This window comes from Melanotaenia boesemani, chromosome 8 (genome assembly GCF_017639745.1).
Source record: "Melanotaenia boesemani isolate fMelBoe1 chromosome 8, fMelBoe1.pri, whole genome shotgun sequence".
Classification (NCBI taxonomy): Eukaryota; Metazoa; Chordata; class Actinopteri; order Atheriniformes; family Melanotaeniidae; genus Melanotaenia; species Melanotaenia boesemani.
In genome coordinates this window covers 15,744,360-15,760,955 of record NC_055689.1, presented here as the reverse complement: position 1 = coordinate 15,760,955, position 16,596 = coordinate 15,744,360, and the positions used below count along the sequence as shown (strand labels likewise).

The following is a 16,596-nucleotide window of genomic DNA, read 5'->3' as shown; positions in this document are numbered from 1 at the left end:
CACTGCTGTCAATTGTTGATTTCACTGTCCTCATTTATTTCTGGTCTCTTGTGTTATAAATCTGTTTACATAAAGCAGCTGATTCATCTTTGTATGTACTGGCCCTGCTCAATTCATTAATAACACAATAATCAATATGCATCATCTTTGTGATTATCATGTGTGTGTGTGCGTGTGTGCGACCTACATTAATTCTGCACTATTACATCTCTGCAGAAGCAATGAAAGTGTACCTGGCAGCAGGTGAAAATAAATTACAAGAACATGTTTCAGAGTGGGAGGTAGCCTTTGAAGAAATGTGTTTGTTCAAAACATGTGTTGAGCTGTAAATATGTTGCACTGTAGATACCAAGACAAAGAGGCCACTGATGGTGGGGGTCCTTCCCCTGAAAACCCATGTGTCTGGTGCCCTGAATGCCCTTTGAATTACGCATGCACTCTCTGCAGGAATATTAATAAAAGGCCAAGCCATGATAACCAAAAAGGAACTCTGTCTCTATCTAGCTTTATCTTTCTCTATCTCACTCTTTAAATAAACTAGGCCTGTATGGACAGGGCTCAGCTAATCCCAGTTTTACTGTTAGCCAACCAGAGGCAGTGGAGGTCGGGTGTTCGTGAAATTGGGGAGGGGGGTTTAATAAGATATTAATTAATTTTAATGAATACCATGTTCTTTTTCATTTAATTCCATGTTCAGTACTTGTATAGTTGCATTTCTTTAGTTACATTAGCACTGACAGATTTGATTATTCAAGACAGTCAAAGTAGTGATAAGTATTGCGTTTTTTGTTTTATTTTATTTTATTTTTTTAACTTTTATACAAGAATGAGTGGCGGGAAAGGCTCTCATAACACCTGAGCAGAGTCACAGACTGATGGACTCCATGCCACGCCGCATTGCTGCAGTAATTCAGGCAAAAGGAGCCCCAACATACTTTTCATGTTCATACTTTTCAGTTGGCCAACATTTCTAGAAATCCCTTTTTTTGTATCAGTCTTAAGTGATATTCTAATTTTCTGGGATATTGAATTTGGGGTATTTGGGAGTCTTTCTTGTGCTCGTTAAATCTGGTTAATAAAAAAACAAAAAAAACAAAGAAATCATGAATGCTTATTCTATAACAGTGTGGTAGTATACAACCTAACCTTTGTTGATAGATGATATTTGACCTTTATCTTGTTAAAGTCAAATATATGAATTTATGTTTGTCATAAAAGTAACATGGCTGGTTACATAATATGTTCAGAGACAGACAGTGTGAGGTGTTTTCTATGCCTCTAAACTCCACAAGTCCCATATGACACCTTATATATTCTCAGCCCTGATAAGTAAAAAATGTCTCAGTTATCAAAACGGACCTTGTTAGTATTTGGTGGATGTTCATAATGTTATAGGTGATCAGTGCATCTTGGTAGTGTAAAACTGCATAGTTTTATGCTATTGTACAGCACTTAAACCTGCAACAAGAAATCATTTAAATAACACCTGTTGAGTCTTAATTTGAAACAAAAAGTGTTAATTTTTTAGGTTTTGGAATGAAGATGGCTAAATAGTTAAAACATCAAACTGTATAATTTCATTTTTTTTTTTCAAAGTGCTCAAACTATTATATGTCATATCTATATCACGTTTATAGCACATAATTTACCAATCTGTAGGAGGAGAGCGGCTGCAATTTCCATCCTGTGTCTGTTGATGGCCAGTGGGGTAGCACTGAAATCTATCGTTTCCTTTTTTAGAAGTGTTTCTGCAAACTGATATTCCAATTTAAAAACTTCAAATATGGGCACATAGTATAGAAAAAAGCCAATTTAACTGTGTGTGTAGATGTGTGTCTGTGTGTGTGTAGGGTGGATACTGATGTAATGATGTGAAGGAGGAAGCACATACTTTTAATGCAAACACTCCACATGAAGTGCTGTCTGTTTGAATGGGATGCTGGACGGATCCACATGTCCACCTTGACACATTGCATCCCTTGCTTCTCATGAAAGCCCTAACCACACAAAGAATACACACATTATATATATATATGTGTGTCCTTACCTTGTTCTTTCCACACATTGTTTTAAGTGTTGTCTAGATTCCCCCAGTGGATCCAGGAGCAGTTTTTTTTCATGTATGTAGATTGCCTACATAATATTTCCATAAAAATTAACATACAATAAAGAATACTCATTCAGGTATATCTCAAGTTTTTTGTGTCTACAATAAATTTTACCGCTAATGTCCAGTGGTGATGTTCATTTATAATTCCCAACATGACCTGATAGTCCATGGGTTTAATCTGTAAAGCTTTAAATAAAGAAATAAAATATTTTAGGAATTGAGCTGGTCATATTACAAAATTCTAAATATGAGAAGAAACACAGCAAATTAATTCTATGTAAATATTTGTCTAAAGTACTTTTTTTCTGAAGTTTTTAATTACTGTCATGGACTCTGGGACTTTGGACTTTAGTGTTCGCCCTTTGTTAGTTTCCTTTTTTCCCCTATGTGTGTTTGTGGGCGTAGTTGTTTCCTCAGACAGGTTTCTGCGGTGCAGCTGGCATTCATCTTCTCATCCACCAGCAGTGTATCTAGACTGCATCCCTCCTTCACTCACCACCAGAGCATTGAACTATCAACACTTGGTATCTGGTCGCTTGTATTTTCAGAATCTTATCTTGTTCATGTTTCCTGGTTTAATATCTGCATTGTTCTTCCAGAGAAGCCTGTTTAAGCCTCATTATATACCTAGCCTGTTGCACAATTTCTGATCCAGAGCCACACCTGCATGACTTTTTGTTCTCAGCTTTAGATCTCTGTCTGCTCTTTAAGTCCTCCACCTTGCTCTTGTGACAATTACAAGATGTATTTGTATTTATTTAAAAAAAAAAACAACTAAATCATCAAATATTCATTATTACATGATGATGTTTTAAAAAATACATTTTGTATTTATTTTGCATTTGAGAGTACATCCAAGAGACTGATAATACTGATACACACCTTAAGTCTTGGGGATTTTCCATACCACATTGCAGTCATTGCATAGGAGTCTAAGAAAGCAGCTTTTTAATCATATAGGCATTAATACTCTGTGAAGGAATTTTTAAACAAAAGGTTAGAAAAAATATGTAGATAATTTTGTAGTTAGCTTACAAAGCAATAATCTCCTAAGAATAACTGTATACCTCACTCCAGCTCCATGTTTGGTCCAATTTGACAAATATCCCAGTAGAACAATTTGTAGGCTCCTATACTCTTGAGAGGAGGACATGTGAAACATCAGCTATGTTTTCATTAGCATGTGGAACAGGTATCTAAAGTGAACAGGCCCATGTAAACTATCTCACCAACCAAATGAATGAACATAAATTTACCTCAAGGTACTCTGGAATTTGTAATGGATAGCAAGCCTCTCTTCTGAACACGAGGTAGTAAAAGGAGTACTGCATCGTCATCTGCTTTTAGGTTCAGAGACCAAACATTACAGGATCAAGAAAATCCCATGCTTCTGAATGGCTTGCAACTACTTTACTCAAGACTCTAAGGTTAATACATGTTTAAAAAATGAATATTTTGTATCAGGATTACTTTGTCATGTTGTATAGATGTTTTCACATTTCCATGAAAAAGAAAACTTTTAAGAAATATAAATCCATATCTATTTAATGGGTTGTACTTGAAGCAACAAAGTAATGTTAGGTGCACAAAAGAAAATAATAAATTGTCCCTGAATTGTCTCATTCATCCTCTCAACCAGTCTATTGGGTTGTGGGTGGTATGGAGAACAGAGGCTCCTTTGGATATCCAGAATGCCACACACTTCTTTGTTGATCTGCCATTTTAAAGCATTTTTTTAGAATTATGATGGCACACATAATAGAAGTCCCAAATTATTCAATTAAGAAATTTTGAGTTTTTATAAGTTACTTGAATTTAAACTTGATCATTAAAAATGGTTATGTTTTCAAAGTATTACAATTTGTTTCAAACATATTTATACCATGGTGATAGGACAGGTGTACTTAGGAAATTAACAAATTCTCTTCCCTGGTCAGTAAGTATCCTTTTAGGGGCTCCAAACTGATATACAACATTAAGTAAACATCCAGTAACCTCCTTGGCAGACTTTGACTTCAGTGCATAAACTTGTGGCCATTTAGTAAAATAGTCAACCATTAGGCATACTGATTTCCAGTATTTGATGTCTTAATTTGCCAATAAGGTCCATTCCCGCCAACTCAAATGGCTCAGAAACCTGAAAAACAAAAGATTTTCAATTTAACAAACCTCTTTCAAACCCCAATTATCATAAACATAGAATTAAGTCTCAAAATGTTTTGAAAGTTTAAAAGAAAAGATATTTTCTTAAGGCGATGTACTTTTTAAACATTCATGAACAAAAGTAGAAAATGAGCCGTGTTAATGAGCTACTTTTATTGGGGTAAACTCTAATGGCCTTTTAATTGACGGACCGCTGGCCTGGCAGGCTAAGCACTGTGCGACCTGTAAATACAGTATGTTAAGTAAAAAGAACAAGTTCTTATTAAAAGTAACCTGTCACTAAAAACAGGCCGGAGACATTTCACCGCGGTTGTTTTTGGAAGGGGTTTCGAAGTGGTTACCTAGCAACCACACCTGCTTGTGCACGTTGCTAGTCATGGTCCACACGTTCAGCGCTGCCGTGTCAGTTACATTATTAATGATGCCACAGAAACTAAACACGTCCGAGAAGCCATATGTCATGAAAGAGAGAGAGAAGGAGGAATACTGTAGCTACTTTCAAGGGTATATTAAGCGCAAGAGACCGTCTGTGGATCGAATCAACGTAAAACTAATGTCGCCCTGCTGCAGGACCAGTTCATAAACAGTGAGTTACTAGCACATCCAAAATGTAGAAAAGGAGATGGAAAATGTAGCAAAAACTTGAGTACAGCGACTACTTTGAGACTGCATGGCGTGCAGTGTAGCAGCTTTTATGGTTTCTTTTATTATAAGTGCTTACAACTTAGGTTTACCATTAATTTCATTCACTCAAATACTGCACGTTTGAACAAGTACTGAGAAGGAAATCTGAATTATTTTACTGAGCTGCATTTAAAATATACCTATGCATTTAATTAGCAAAAACAATAAAAACATTTTTTTAGATATTCTGAATTTTTAAAAAGATTCAACCACCAATTACTATATTAAGTTTATCTATTTAACAATATATTAATAACTTGTAACATTGTAAGTGTTAAAAGATATATTTCTCAGGTTTAATCATTTTTAATTTTGAAACTAGAATATTGTTTCTTTCTTCCTAAAAAACTTAAATCATTTCACATAATGAACACCCAAAACCTTAAGCACTCATCATGCCATGCAAACCACCACGCACACAATATGTTGATTGTTAAATAATTGACAGCTTAGCACATTTTGATCCTATGTTGTCAGATCACTGGTTACGTTGCTAAGTAATGAACTGGTATTCCACCCTCTTTTCTTCCCCCCATTCTTAACACAAGAGAGGAGAAGTTAGCTAATTTGTTTTCTGTTGCAGAGTAAGTGCTCATGGAGGGAGATACAGAGGAATCAGATGAGGATGTTCAGGAAGAGGACAAGCCCACAGTGCTCTGGGAGAAATGCATTGAGCAGAGCATCTTTGTTGACCTCAGTGAGGATGAAAGTCTCCACCTCAGTGATCTGGAGAGTTCTTTAGCTTTACATTTATCCCAAGCAGAATCTACTGCCTCAGAGGCCAGCATAAACCTTACTGGTAAGTTACTATTATTATTATTTTTATCTGTTAAGTTTGGGTATATAACAAATGTTTTTGTTGTGTCTGTGTGAGTTTACATTCAAACTTTGGATGATACTGTTGCATACTTAATTTGATGCAATTATAATGTATTGTATAGTTGATGTGGTACTGTATGACAAAGCAGAAGGCATTGAAATGGATCATTTTCACTGATAATTATAATAACACATTGTCTGTTTGCAAGCAAAGCTGAGGCTGTCATTGTTTATAGTGGGTGATCTGAATAAAGTTGTGGCAATCAGTCATCTGTGGCACTGTCTAATTAAGCTTTAACACGATTTGTGTTCTTTAATTTGCAGGAAATGCAGAGCTGTCAGAGCTGGAAGACACTTCCTCAGAGAGCAGCACTGTCAGCAGTAAGAGTGTGAAAGTTGAAAGCAAATCTAAAAGTAGCAAATTCTGTGTGTCTGTCCAAAGACCAAACACCATGAAAAATGAGCCACCCATAATGCAGGAGTGTGAGGACTCAGGACAAAACACAAGTGATGAGGATCAGGAGGATCTACCCTATGATGGTGACCTCGGAAGCCCCTACTTCAACCAGACAGGTAGTTCTATAGGAAACTCTGATGGAGGACACACTGTTCATGGTAGTCCTGATCTTCCTGATTTTCTTGAATTGTTGCAAGAGGATGCCAAAAAGGACAACTCTTTAAAAGCTTCTAATTCTACTGAAGTATCTCCACCATACCTCAATTCTGCACACATTAACCAGTTGTTGCTGCGACACTTCTCCCAGGAGGAGTTGCTGCAATCAAGTAGGTTGATCGAAGCAGAGACTCTGCCGGAGGTGTCTCTGCTGGAGAGTGTGGACAACACTGTTTTAAGTTTGGCTCCAGCACACAACAGTACAGAAATACACAGTGATCACACAAAAAGCTCTGATAAAAGGAGTAACTCGGCATCAAAATATGAAATTTTGGAGATAAAGACGGAAAAGAAAAGAGATCATTTCACTTTATCTGGTGATGGCAACGATGGAGGCAGCTCTGTAAGTTCAAACCAGAGCAGTAGAGATATCAGTACGGACGGAGTGGAGCAAGAAAAGGCAGGGGAGGAGGATGATCAGGTTCAGAGAATCTCTCTGGTGCGTACCAGATCCTTCAGCGAGATGAAGTATGGCCAAGGCCAAGTTCATTACCCCCTCCCTGACTTCTCCAAGGTGGCTCCTAAGGTAAAGATTCCTAAAACACCGAGTGGACCCACCAGATCTAGTCCTCAGTGCCCTAATACCATGCACAGAGCCCAGTCTTCACCAGGGATGTTGGAGGTGATCAGTAGAGTCCTGGAGGATTCAGTTCCACCATTAGAGAAGTCCTATGTCTTCAAAGACAATGACAAACAGACTTCACCAGCACTGGTGAATCACCTCCAGGTAGAATTCAGTATTAAATTTTTATAGGGCATCTATACCTGATTTATTATGTTTATTTAACTTGTAAATCTTTTCAGTCGTTGTGGTTATAAACATTCTAAAGGACTAATAATTTGTCGCTAATTTCTTTAGGTTAAATATGATAAACTACTGACCAAGTATGCAGAGGCAGAGAATGTAATAGACCAAATGAGACTAGGAACCAATGTAAGTTATACACTGTTTGCGTTTGTGCAGATTTTGCAGATTTGATGGAATTCTTGACAAGTTAAGAAACATTGCAAGTTACGATTTCATGGACTTCTGTTCACAGACTCAGCTGTTATCAGAACAGATGCTTCTTTCAGAGGATGATGACGGTGAACATGTCGAGTGTGACAAAATGAGTCATCCCAGACACTTGAGTCCCCCCACATTCTTTCCAGGTATTTCTCTGTGTCTGACACCGGATATCATGACAGGTTGATTCTTCACTTTGCCATACTACCTCACTGCTTAAACTAACTAACTGGTTTCCACAGAGACAAACAGGTTCAAATATCATTCTAAACTTTTTTTTTTTCTAAATTAATGGTAAATTTTCTTATTTGGAGAAGCAATGACAATTTATAAACCCTGCAAAACCCCATGTTTCATTAAAAAGGATTATTTGACAGTTTTCTTTTGAGCCAGTTGTTACAAAATATCTTGAATATCTTAGTTTAGAACAAGTTACGTTAAAAAAGCCAAATAACTTAACAAGTTAGATATTATATTTTTTCTAAAACATTCTTCTTTCTTCTTCTTCGCAGTGTACACATTAAACATCCCAGAGGAATATAGGAGTTTATCAAATACATGTTAGTCATAATTGGTCATTTCATGTTGGGTGTGCATCCTTGTGTGGTATATTTGCAGAAAACTTAAGTGAAAATAAAGACGAAACTATTCAAACTGTTAAGGAGACGATCATAGTTTCCTCAAACCTGCACGAAGACTGTCCAAGTGATGGTGAGAGAATGACTGCGGAGCTCAGAGACATCATCAGCCAGTTCATGGAGAAGGTTAAACTTGAATATGTTCCTCATACTACTTGTTTTCCATTAAATGCGAAGATGTATTAAACCATTTAACAAACCTCTGTATTTAGGTGGAGGAATTTAAATTCAATGTTAGCAACATGGCTGTAAGCACAATAGAGCAACAAATGGTATGAACTATTTGTATTCAGAAATAATCATCTTTTTTGACATTTTGACACCTTTTTGCATGAAATTAAAAATTTCCTTTTGTCAGATGTTGAGGAGCATGATGGAGGCACAGGACCAGCTAGAGAGGAAATACATCAGTAAGAAGGAAGAGCACAGAACTCTAGAGATGCAGAACTACATGGGTCTATCCAGGAATACTGGTGCTTTTGATCCAAACAGGTTTAATAGATTCTGCTAATGGAGTAATGTGTCAACATTATGTTTGTACATCAATATATGTATGAAACAATGCATCTGTGTGTGATGTTATATGTGCAGATTGGTGGAGGGAGACATATTCAGGATAGGGATGCACCTTGAAGACATAAAGGAGATGATTGACAAAAACATATATGAGCAGATTTCTCCACCCTGTTCATCCTCCACTCCCACACCCACTACAGTGTCACAGCATGCAAAGCCTGGACCAGTCTGCATGTACACACCTTCACCCTCATCATCCTTGCACAAGGTAACAAATAGACCTGCTGCCCTCTCAACATTATCAATGTTTTTTGACATTTCTCATTACTGTAGATATCCACCAAACATATCACTCTCCACAATTAATATAACCTGTAATAATGCATCACTGGATAGTTATTCATTAGTTATTCCTGCTTTATCCTGTAGAGCAGTGGTTTTCAAACTGGGGGTTGCGAGATTATTTCAGGGGGTTGCCAGATAGTTGTAAAAAATATGTAGCCTACCTTTATCGAATAAATTTAGGATCAAAGGGTGATTCAAAATGCTTTACGGAAACATTGAAACGTTAGAAAATAAGAAGCATCATTTAAAATTAAAACAAAAGAGAAAGCAAAAAGAAAACATTAGAGAAAAACAGCATTCAAACATGATCAAGTTTAAAAATTCAAGCTTAGAAGAAAAAAAATGCAGATTTGGACTTTTAAATAAAAAACTATTCAAATGCAGCAGAGATCATGTGGGTCTTTAACCTGGATTTAAATAAACTGAGTGTTTGTTTACCTGATAGATCTTTAAAATTAGCACATTAATTGTTTTTAACACAATAATGCATAAACAACAAAGTTAGTACACCTGCCATAATAAAAATCTGAATTTGACATTATCTTCATAAAATAAGGTGATTTTGGGCATGTAGGTGGCTTGTCACAGCGGTGACCCACCAAACACCATTTTATCCTCCTTATTTATGGAGATACTGACCATTTTCCAGCATTACGTTTAGAGGATGACCCATCTGATACATCACACAATTAATCACTAAGTCATCGTGTGGAGGTGGGGGTTGCCAGCAACACTCCATCTTATCTTCGGGGTCGTGGCTCAAAAAGTTTGAAAACCACTGCTGTAGAGGAACTCACACCTTTTAGACTGTGTTTCTGCAACATAGTTACATGTGAACCAAATGTGTTAAACGTGGTGCACTGTTAAACTCCATTAGGTTATTGAACATCAAACCAAAAAATTTAATTACTTTTAGTGACTTAAACCATCCCTGGGCAGCATTCAGCTTCCTTTTTACCTCCATCTTAAATCATTGTTACTCACAGGTAATGTGTAAATATACTATTTAAACCCTTTTTCAGAACTTATAAACAATTTAATGCTTAATTACTTAATCATCTAACATGTTGTCAGGTAGCTAACAGTTTAGCTAATGTCATGTAGCTTTAAGATAATGTCATATATCATTAGCTAGTGTAGCTCATAGATATCTACAACAAAGGCTAGATGACTCATTCGCGCTGCTGGCCAATGTAGTCGAACGTCTGCACTGGCAACCGTCTAGCCACAGTCAGCTTGCTCACGCATAACATTGTTTTAATGGTGCATGCACTTTATTTATAACCATAACTTGTTCAGTTTTATAGCGATTTTTAAAGGGTTTGGTTTGTTATAAGTGCCAGAGATGTAGCTATGACAGTGCATTCTTATGAATAAAACATATGAATAATGATAATTACTAAATATAACCAAAGATTCTAGAGCAGAGCTTTAACCATGGACTTTCATTATATTTTATTATATATTTTATTATATCAGTAATATTTATATTATCATAACATATTTATATTATCATAACAAATTATAATACATTATTCTCACTATTCAATGTCTGTAACATCTTGGACATAAAAGTGACATTTATTTACAGTACGAAATAGGTACAAGGTTTACAAATATACATAAAGGAATGCAGCCTGTTGAAACCCCCACCCTGTACAGAGAACTAGACTATTGTGGAGATTTACACATGGAGGACAGAGAAAAAACAGAGATATGTGTGAGTGAAGCCTTAGCTTAAAAACAGGGACACAACTAATCTCAGCAGTGTATGGTGGTGACTGTGCCAGACCTCAGTCTGATAGGCTGTACTTGTCTGGAACTTGCTGATGCCTGGTGCGTGAGCCACTCTGCTGCACTCTGCTTTTTTGAAGACAAAAACTGCAATTTCAACATGTTCAAGGATCCAGAGTTAAAGCCACGTGGCATGAGGTTCAAAACTCTGCCATAAAGCATCTAGCCTTTATTATATATGTCTATGGTGTAGCTATTATCCCCTTTTAGCTAAGAGGCTTAAACGTTATACTATGCTTTTAGCATATAATTCCACCTAATGTTAAATCATTTAACAATTTTCTATTTATCAATAGTTATATATTCACTCCAACCTATATTTCAAACCTACAATCCTACATACACATTGATGGTTAATTCTGTATTGGTGGACTGGTGGAGGTGTAGTGTGACTGAATGTTTGCACTAATCAAAATACATGACTGGGATTTGTTTCAGGGGGCAAGTGCAGGTCTTTCTACAGTGAGTTGTAAAATGAATGCACATGAAGAAGAAATAAACCAGGAGGACTTGGAGGTGGCCACTAAGCTCCATGAAGATGGTGGATTAAACCAAAGCAGTGAGCTCATGACTGCTGATCCTGTAATGAAAAATGTTGGAAGTGACATCTGCCTTTCATGGTACCAATGATATGTAATTTTTTTACTGTTTATTGCAATATTTAATATTTCAGCTTCAGATTTAATTTCCATATATTACAATTTACAACACCATATCCCAAAAAGTTGGGACACTGTGTAAAATGTAAATAAAAAACAGGATGCTGTCATTTGAAAATCTCATAAATGCATGTTTTATTCTCATAAAACATATCAGATGTTGAAACTGAGACATTTTACCACTTTATGAAAAATATGAGCTTATTTTGATTTTAATAGGAAAAAAATATCTGCAATAAACAGGGTGACGAACTAGGACAGGGGACAGGCTCTCTGGATCACAAAGGCTCCTAATACATGGCTAAAAACGCTAAAGAACTAACTAATGTTTTTAAATATAGATATAATAACAAATGCAGGTTTTTAGCATTTTTTTTCATGGAATAATTGCATTGAATTTCCACAACATAATGACACTAAAAGTACCAGTAATATATATATATTTTTTAATCTATTTTTCTCGTCATTAGTTTGGAAACTTTGGGCTTTTTTAAAACATCATTTTCCACAAATACCTACATCTGAAGGAAAAATGGCCCTTTGGATTGAAAAGGTTGCAGACCCCTGAACTAGGATGATGATTTCTCTGAGCATGAAGAGCTTTAACATGCATTTATTTATTTCATGGTGAATTCTGTTCACAGTAATTTCTGGAACAGGTAGTGATGTTTAGTAGAAAATCATGCTTATTCTTACTTGAGGGCCCAAAGATCATGAGGATCCAGTTTTGTCCATTGGCCTTGTCCACTGTGTGCACAGAGATGATAAATGGTGGGAACTTCAAAATCTCAGCAATTTTACGCTGAACATCTTTCTGAAATCTTTAGATGCAGTTTGTCCCAGATCGGCGATCCTTCGCTCATCTTTACATCTTTACATCTCTGAAATGTTTCTTTATACTCAGTCATGTTACTGACCTGTTGCCAGTTAACCTATGTAGCTGTCAAATGATCCTCCAGTTGTTTGTGATTTATACCAATTGTTTTCAGCCTTTTGTTACCCTTCTTTCAACCTTTTTAATGTGTTGATGTCATTAAATTCAAAGAGTTAAAATTTTCCATTAAATGGTAAAATGTCTCAGTTTCAACATCTGATATGTTTATATTCTCCTGGGAATACAATATGGGTGTGTTGACTTTACAAATCATTGAATTGTGTGGTTTTTTTTTTTTACACATTACACAGCATGCTAACTTTTTAGAATTGGGGTTGTACATCTTAAATGATAAATGCTTTAACACTACCTCATAACTGTAATTTTGTATGTTTCTCTCTCTTTAAGTTTCTGGTATATAAATAAGTCAGCTGACTGAGAGTTAATATTTTAGGTGAACAGTCTGAACAGGGAAAGTAAGTTTTTTCTACCTTGTATATGTCAACATACATGTATTAAACCACCATATTCTTTCCATCTATTCATGTTTTGAGTGGCACCTGCATGCACGTTTGTGCTCATTTAAAAGGCACGTTCTGAGCCTTCCTGCAGTCAGATACTGTTTCAGGTACATTGTTGGTGTTAGATTCCCCAGTGCACAGGGAACAGCTTGTTTGGATCAGTGCAGGCTGTCTTCTCTGTGCTGTTTCAGGGACTTACTGGGCTCACTGGAGGGACCAGACATCCAGACAGCTGAGAACAAGGAGGGCTTTAAAAGAGAGAAGAACTCTGTTTTATCAGAGGTGACCGATCACACTGAGATCCTTGCAAACCTGAGTGGAACCACTTGTATGTTAAAACAGACACAGCAAGCAGGCAGCAGGTTAGTGTGGAGATATGCCATTGTGTGTGAATAGATACTGTAAACAGCTGATTGTGGTTAAAGGAATGTGTGACACATACAGTACATGTTCTCTGTCACATGCATGGGCGTAAGGAGCCGTATACCAAGAGATTATATTATTTTGTAATATTTAAATAATATTAAAATTTATTTTCTTGTTTTTAAGGAAGCACTTGATCTTTAACTAACTTCCACTTACCTACTCTCTACTTCCTGCAGAAGTGTGTGGGATCTGGGGGATTGTGTAAGTCTGGCAGTAGAGATCTCCTGTTCTTCTGATGCTCCTAGAAACTCAGACAGCCACAGTCGATCAGAGCCTCCTCTCGACACCTCATACACATCACAGGTGACGATTTGAAAATGATTGAATGCCCAAGACCCCACAGTCATAATTTAATGTCATTTAGCAGACTGGCAAATATAATGTGATACTATTTTTTTAAGGAGCAGAGGCTTGTAAGTCCAGAGACAGACAGTGGATTTGGGAGCTCCTATTTGAATCAGTCCACCTCTGAAACATTTCACCCAAATCTTCTCACAAGAAGGTAGAAACATGATCTTCATTTGCACCGCATCACACTGGTCTGATTTGAAAGCGATTCAAGGCTGGCATCCTTTTCTACAGTGTTCGGTCTCAGAGTGAGGGTCTAAGTGGTTCAGGCAGTGAAGGTTCCTGCTCCAACCTGCAGACAGCCATTGTTGCAGCTGTCCCATGTGACCACCAGACAACCAGCTCCCACCCACCCATCCAAACGCAGCACTGTGAACCAGCAGCTGCTGCAGTTGAGCTGTGGCTGAAGAACACAACTAAGGAACCTTCAGCCATGCTGCAGGGTAAGTGAATTCCTCTTCATGTTTACTTTTTATGCCATCATGTCTGATCAGTCCTGAAATACTTTTTTTCTTCCTTGCTGACCAAAAACAGAAAGTGTCCACAACCTTCCCGCTCAGCTCCACCACCACGTATCTGACCCTGTACTCAGCATGGATACTGTAGACAGACGGAGCCCACTACACTCCTGCTCCTGTAATAGGTCAGTCTGGGGTAGTGGAAGACAGTCACATTACTGAACGAAAGATTTAATGGTGGTCTGCTGTTTCATTTCCATTTTACACAGTGAACATCAAAACATCTGTTTGTGTGTGTGTATCCAGTGAAGCTATCCTGGCACTGCAGTCAGAGGTGTCAAGGTTGAAGAAGGAGCTGGAGGAAGGCTTAGTCCAGCTGCCTCATTTAACACAGAGGATGGACTATCTCACCTCAAAATACAGACAAGAATGTCAGGGGCGTAGGTCTAAAAGCAGAAGCCACCAGATACCAGAAATTAGCAGGTATGGACCTGATTCAGTTGTTGAATAAAAAAAACAAACATTCATCCTGTTATGTTCTCATAACTGAGTATTATAACCTCCAGTGTAAAGAAGTCGGGTGGCAGAGGAGGGCGTCAGTTGACGTTAGAGGATTGGATCTCTTCAGACATGGACCCCAGCAAGAGCAAAGGTCCTCCACTGTAATGTAGTATCTTGCTGTTATTGTAAAACCTCAGCTTATCTGTCTCTCATTTTATTTGTCTTCAGGAACATGAGTGAAAATATTTCTTCTGCCTCAAAATTTGATTTGGTCATTTGCAGGTAGAGACAGTGATGACACAAGTTGCTCTGAGATCCTGTTACACGATTCATCTGCAGGAAGCCGGAGAGGTAGAAGAACTGTTTGTTCAATGAGTGAGCTTAGAGATAAACTCCAGCTAACAACACAGTCCAACAGAGGTCAGAACCATCATATCTACACAGTATATTCAGCTATTTGTTCTTATTTTGAATGTGGTTATTTTCCTCAAAATGGCGTTAAATGTCACATTATGGGGGTTATCTTGCAGGGACATTGGATATCAGCTCTACTGTAAAGAGAGAGATTGATTTGGTCTCTGAAAGTCGTGTCAAGCAAAGACCACAGGGTGGGCAACCATTTCATCAGAGGCCTTATGAGTAATGAAACAACCTTAGATTGATCTGCTTTCTTAATTGTAATGAAAACATGCACAAAATTTTTATTTAATTTTTTTTCCGTATCCATCTTTGTGTGGGTTATTACACAGGATTTTGTTCTTATGTTTCTGTTTTCAACAGCTAGCAAAAGTTTTCACTCCAAGGATAGGTGGTCTCTTCTCTCAGAGCTTTCTCTCCAGAAGCCCCTCCTCCAGGTCAGCTATGGCTCCTCCAGCAGCCTGCCAGCCAGGTAAACGTTTCTTACCTGTACAGTACAAAACACCACCTGTAACCATACAGCTTTGATCAGCAGTTTGCCATAAAGTAAATTAAGAATATAAATAAAATAATGAAGTGTTTCTCACCATCTGCCTTTAAAACCAGCTATAAAGTGAAGGAGCCACAACTGCAATCCATGTCCCATCCCAGAAAACGCTCCACCCAGTCAGACTCAGCTCTCTTGCCCAGCAATGTGTATTTCCAGCGGACGCCGTCTCCAGTCTCAGTGTCCTCCAGGACTGCCTGTAAGACAGGCAGACGCAGTGGAAAAAAGGTTAAAAATTTCTTAGTGATGTGCATGATATACTTTTAAGGGGTCTTTTTTTTTTATCTTTGTACAGACATGACAGTAAGTCATCAGACTTAGAAACATTTTTCAAAAAGGCAAAAATATCCAATTCTTTTCCAGGAAGAGGACATGAACAGGACTTTGGACCAGGCTATTGAGGTTGCCCTCACCATGAAGAGGACCACAGACAGCATGGCCCAGAGACTGTCTGAAGACTTGGCCAAGGCTCAGCTGCACAGGAAACTTAACATGCAACCACTGGGGGGCAGTAAACACCAGCCTTTGTAACACTGTTTTCACCCACTTTCCGGTCTGTATCACACCTGAAGTTATTTTCTAATAACAATTTTTAGTTGTTTTTTGTAAACATACTTTTGTGTTGAATTTGTTTTTCTTTAGGGTTTTTATTTGTTGTTGTTTTTTTACACAACATATATTTATAATATAATAAGTTTGATTTACTTTCAGGACATTGTAAAACTAAGATATTCAAATACCTTTAAAAACTTGATTTTTTTCATTTTGTTTATATTGAATATGTTTATATTTTTATTTAATGTTTTTAAAACATTACATTTTTTTTTAAAGAGGTCATCCTGCGTCTCGGCTTTACTCTCATCCTTGTACAAATATTACAGTGGATACTCAAATGGGGTGCAACAACTGTAACAGTATTGTTACCCATCATATGAAACAATAAATATAAACTTTAAACTTTAAACTGTTAATCTTTTCATAGCACTCTTGTCAGTAACTGGGTCATCTAAACATTTTGCTGTCAGTGTCTTCTGCTTTCACCTAATCAAGATATACAAGCAGCCACAGGCAGAAGGAGATAAAGTTGAATCAAGATA

General features: G+C 37.2%; 1 protein-coding gene across 3 annotated transcripts; it reads left to right on the top strand.

Annotated features, from left to right (window-relative positions):
* Positions 1–4,649: 4,649 nt before the first annotated feature.
* Positions 4,650–16,140, top strand: LOC121643855. 3 transcript variants are annotated; one of them, XM_041991430.1, is made up of 23 exons: positions 4,650–4,859; positions 4,960–4,961; positions 5,541–5,756; positions 6,101–7,176; positions 7,309–7,383; positions 7,490–7,601; positions 8,074–8,219; positions 8,306–8,365; positions 8,452–8,585; positions 8,685–8,877; positions 11,187–11,368; positions 12,994–13,164; positions 13,405–13,531; positions 13,630–13,730; positions 13,811–14,019; positions 14,111–14,219; positions 14,341–14,517; positions 14,601–14,686; positions 14,818–14,955; positions 15,066–15,143; positions 15,316–15,424; positions 15,559–15,727; positions 15,863–16,140. In XM_041991430.1, exons 3-23 carry the CDS (start codon positions 5,552–5,554, stop codon positions 16,028–16,030), a joined length of 3,825 nt encoding a protein of 1,274 aa, XP_041847364.1. In that variant the 5' UTR covers positions 4,650–4,859; positions 4,960–4,961; positions 5,541–5,551; the 3' UTR covers positions 16,031–16,140. The 3 variants fall into 3 exon arrangements, with proteins under 3 accessions (XP_041847364.1, XP_041847366.1, XP_041847365.1); XM_041991432.1 differs by lacking the exon at positions 15,066–15,143 and having other exon boundaries at positions 14,818–14,886; XM_041991431.1 differs by lacking the exon at positions 15,066–15,143.
* The last annotated feature ends 456 nt before the right edge of the window (positions 16,141–16,596 follow it).

Excerpts from the sequence above, each read along its gene's own strand:
- LOC121643855 (XM_041991430.1), top strand. The coding sequence starts at position 5,552 with ATGGAGGGAGATACAGAGGAATCAGATGAGGATGTTCAGGAAGAGGAC. Across the intron at positions 7,384-7,489 it reads AAATGAGACTAGGAACCAAT|ACTCAGCTGTTATCAGAACA; the intron begins GTAAGTTATACA and ends TTCTGTTCACAG. Across the intron at positions 13,165-13,404 it reads ACACAGCAAGCAGGCAGCAG|AAGTGTGTGGGATCTGGGGG; the intron begins GTTAGTGTGGAG and ends TACTTCCTGCAG.